The following is a 3,912-nucleotide window of genomic DNA, read 5'->3' on the forward strand; positions in this document are numbered from 1 at the left end:
TGTGTGTGTGTGTGTGTGTGTGTGTATCATGTGCTGTTGATAAACAGAAGATGTCTAGTTCTGGACTGTCTTATTTGCATATGATTTCATAAATCATGTGACAAAAATGTGAAATTCGAAAATTCCAGGTTTTAGTATTACTCCTTTTGGGTTTCTGTTTCCTCAAGTTTAGTTACACGTTTCATTCTTGCGAGGAATTTTATTTTTGTTAATGCTTTTCCTATGCCAACCTGACTCCTCTCCCAGACTCTGATCTTATGAAATCAAATTTCCTGCTAAATTTTGTGAAACAGCTCACAAAAGATCTGATACATGCATACATATGTACATCCACCATACAAATACATGTACACACTTACATATGTACAAGCTCTTCAGTCCATTTAGGGTTAATTGTATGTATATGATTTCAGTGCTGACCACTTGGTGCTATTAGATAACCATTTAGGGGACTCATCCCTAGCGAGAATTATTTCTCCCACTTTCAGCATTCTTTGTTGCCTGTAGTTCTTTATCTATAGGTGAGACCCCATGATATTTCCCCCATCTATGTTGGTATATCTGTTGTTATTCAGAGGTTCATTAGATCACTTCACATACATATGCACATGTGCACACACTCATACACACACAGAATTTGCATTTGGCTTATATTCATGGCCTTACTTTTTCTGCCTTGTTCCCTGTTTCATTGGTCTCTTTCCTTCCTGCAAACAAGCCTGCTGTTCTTTACACACACAGACACACTCACAGAGTGGATGGAGTAGAGCCCCAAAAGCCACACTTTATTTCTTCTCTTAGCCTTCTTATACCTTCTCAGGCAAAAGTTCTTTATAAAATTACCTCATAGATAAATGTTGGAGTGACAGAAAAGGGGAGTGACAGAAGGATTTGAGGAAACCATAGACTGGACATCTCATGGATCTGCTTAGGAAGTATTTCAATGATGGGGAGAACTAAATATGGAGCCATTCAATTTTTAAATCCAAGAGACTAAGGAATGAAAAACAATGAGAAATATGGGGAGACTGGGGACAGAGTTAGCACATTTGTGGCTGAGGGATATTTTGTAACATTTCTTTTACAAATCCAATACTTACAAATCAATCCCTTGTTCTATGATTTCTTTCTGCTGCTTTAGGACCTCAAATTGTTCTGGATTATCAGTGCCAGACATCTGTGTACTATAGCTGCCAATTCCTGATGATGACGTGGACTCTAAGGAGTTTAAACTTCCATATCTGTTTATGGTCTCAGGGTGTTTAATTTCACTTATCTCTTGCTCTGAGGGTTTTTCCTGACCTATAAGAAAAAATATCAATATGGAAGAGATGACATATTATACATATTTTTATATTATTACTCTATATATTATTATATTGTTAGGATAACTAAACTAGAAATTTTAAATGTAAGTTGGAACTAATTTTAATGCCTTACAAAGACATTTTATTATGTTATGTAAATAAATACAACACAAGACTACTTTAATGGCATCTTTAAATATCTTCTAACATATCACTGACTTAAAACAATGTAGAATTCAACTTAAAATCTTATCTTACCAAGGGTAGTCTGGGAGTTGGGATTCACATACTGATCCTTACTCCACTCAACCATACACTTCAAAATTGAAACTAAACATTCTAATCCTTTCTTCCGCAGGCTCAGTTCCTGTAATAATTCAGAAATAGAATAAAGATCATTTAAGAAAATGCAGGTCTCATCCTTGGAAAAAATTAAAAATAAAAAAAGAAAGCTCTTACCTGAACATTACTCATACCAAGTTCTTGACTGCCCCTTCCTTGGGCAATTTTTGACAGATCATTTACTAGTCTTTCAAATATATTTGCTGCATTTAGGTCACAGTCATAATTTACATAAATATCCACCACACTCTGAGCATCTGTAATAGGAGAATAATCTTAGACTATGAACATATTTCACTGCAGGAAATAATAAAGATTAATTCCAAATACCTGCACAGATCCTTGTCAGTGTCTGAATAACCATCCACTTATGATCAAATGAGCTTGTAGAAGTTTCCAAAATGTACAGGAAGATTTCTTTAAAGAATACCTGTAACAGAGGAAACATCTCCTTAAAATACTATTTAACATAAAATGGATCGCTCTTCAAATGTCCAAAGATCTAGAGCAGAGAGGAGAACTTAGGCTCCTTTGACATTGGACTTTTAGCTCTGTCTCCAACACCAGCTTTCTTGGCCATCGCAGAGCCTTGACAAATGAAATGTACAAAGATATGGAGGGAGTTCTTCTGGATAATAATTTCTTACATATAACTGTAAACTAGCATAACTATTTCTTATTCATCAGTTATCATTTTCGACACTGCAGTACAGAGCAGTTCTAAATGCTCCTAGCTTTCAACACTACTCTAAACTTTTATATATGCTTTTATATTTTTCTAATTACTCATAAAAATAAAAAATAAAAAAATCCTTATTCAGGACATTATCTCTCACTAATGCTGAATATTATCAAGCACAATTGATCTAATAAAGTTTCCATCTGAAAACTAATACTACAATTTCAATCATTTTGGGAAAGTGACTATGACCTAAGGCCAACTAAAATCAAAACATATCAGCATATGTACTATGTTCTGTGAATCCAGAAACAATAACATTTATTATAAAAGTGACATCGCCCAAGAGTTAGCCAGCCCCATAATGTGTTCTTCTTTCAAAGAACTCAAAACAATTATTGCTATTTTCTGTGGACATTAAGCACTACAAAGATATGAACCAGAGCTCTTTCACTAAGCATTGCCTACACAACACATGTCTTATATGCAAGCATTCAATAAATTCCAATGGCCATGACCACAGTTCCCAAACACTGTCTCATATTCTGCTCGAATGCACAGGGACACAAATGTGGCAAAGACAACTGCTGTCTAATCTAAGAAAAGAAAATTGTTCAGTTTCAATTATACTATATATGATATATTCCTTCCAATGACATCGTCACCTTTGTAAACTTAAGTTTTGATATGTTAGCATACAAAAGCAAGTGCTACAAGAAAATCAGTGACATATAGGGATATATTTTATATTTATTTGACATATAGGGATGTATTTTCCAGTATGATTTAAAGGTCTAAGAAGTTATATAGGATCCAGGAGACATAGCACCACAGTAGGGGTATAGTAAGAAATGAATGAAAAGCAAACATCTTTCCTTAGTTTCTAAGTATTATTTCTTAAATGTACAAAAGATTTAGCTAAACATTTATATATAAACTGTCTGCTTACAACTGCTTAATGGAAAAAAATTCTACTTTCTAGGTGTACCTAGAAAGATGTTGATGGTGTTGCAAATCAAGAAAGTTTGAAATACTGATTTATAAATTAATCCAGATTTGTAGAGGTATGAAAAACTATATCACTATCTATAGCTTATAAAATTCAACTAATCAGCAATTCTATTACTGCAATATTCTACGCCTAAAAGGGGGGCTTTTTAGAATAGCAGAACTTTAAATTTCTTAAGCAATTACAGCACAAAATGCCAGCCTGATATAGCTATCTCCCGAGAGGCTCTGACAGTACCCGACTAACACAGAAGTAGAGGCTCACAGCCATCCATTGAACTGAGTACAGGGTCCCCAATGATGGAACTAGAGAAAGGACTGAAGGAGCTGAAGGGTTTGCAGCCCCTTAGGACGAACAACAATATGAACTAACTAGTACCGTCAGAGCTCCCAGGGACTAAACCACCAACCAAGGAGTACACATGGTAGGACTGATTGCTCCGGCAGCATATGTATAGTAGAGGATGGCCAAGTCGGTCATCAATGGGAGGGGAGACCCTTGGCCCTGTGAAGGTTCTGTGCCCCAGTGTAGGGGAATGCCAGGGCCAGTAAGCGGGAGAGTGTGGGTTGGTGAGC

General features: G+C 35.7%; 1 protein-coding gene across 1 annotated transcript in view; it reads right to left on the reverse strand.

The window, feature by feature from the left end:
• Window positions 1–3,912, reverse strand: part of Arfgef1 (ADP ribosylation factor guanine nucleotide exchange factor 1) — a 90,153-nt gene that overhangs the window by 49,870 nt on the left and 36,371 nt on the right. The window contains exons 11-14 of the mRNA XM_031366823.1: window positions 1,980–2,079; window positions 1,767–1,906; window positions 1,566–1,674; window positions 1,101–1,302 (exon numbers count right to left, since the gene is read on the reverse strand). Coding sequence (XP_031222683.1) covers window positions 1,101–1,302; window positions 1,566–1,674; window positions 1,767–1,906; window positions 1,980–2,079 — 551 coding nt within the window. The remainder of the gene's footprint in view (window positions 1–1,100; window positions 1,303–1,565; window positions 1,675–1,766; window positions 1,907–1,979; window positions 2,080–3,912) is intronic.

Source organism: Mastomys coucha, unplaced genomic scaffold (assembly GCF_008632895.1).
Source record: "Mastomys coucha isolate ucsf_1 unplaced genomic scaffold, UCSF_Mcou_1 pScaffold14, whole genome shotgun sequence".
Lineage (NCBI taxonomy): Eukaryota > Metazoa > Chordata > Mammalia > Rodentia > Muridae > Mastomys > Mastomys coucha.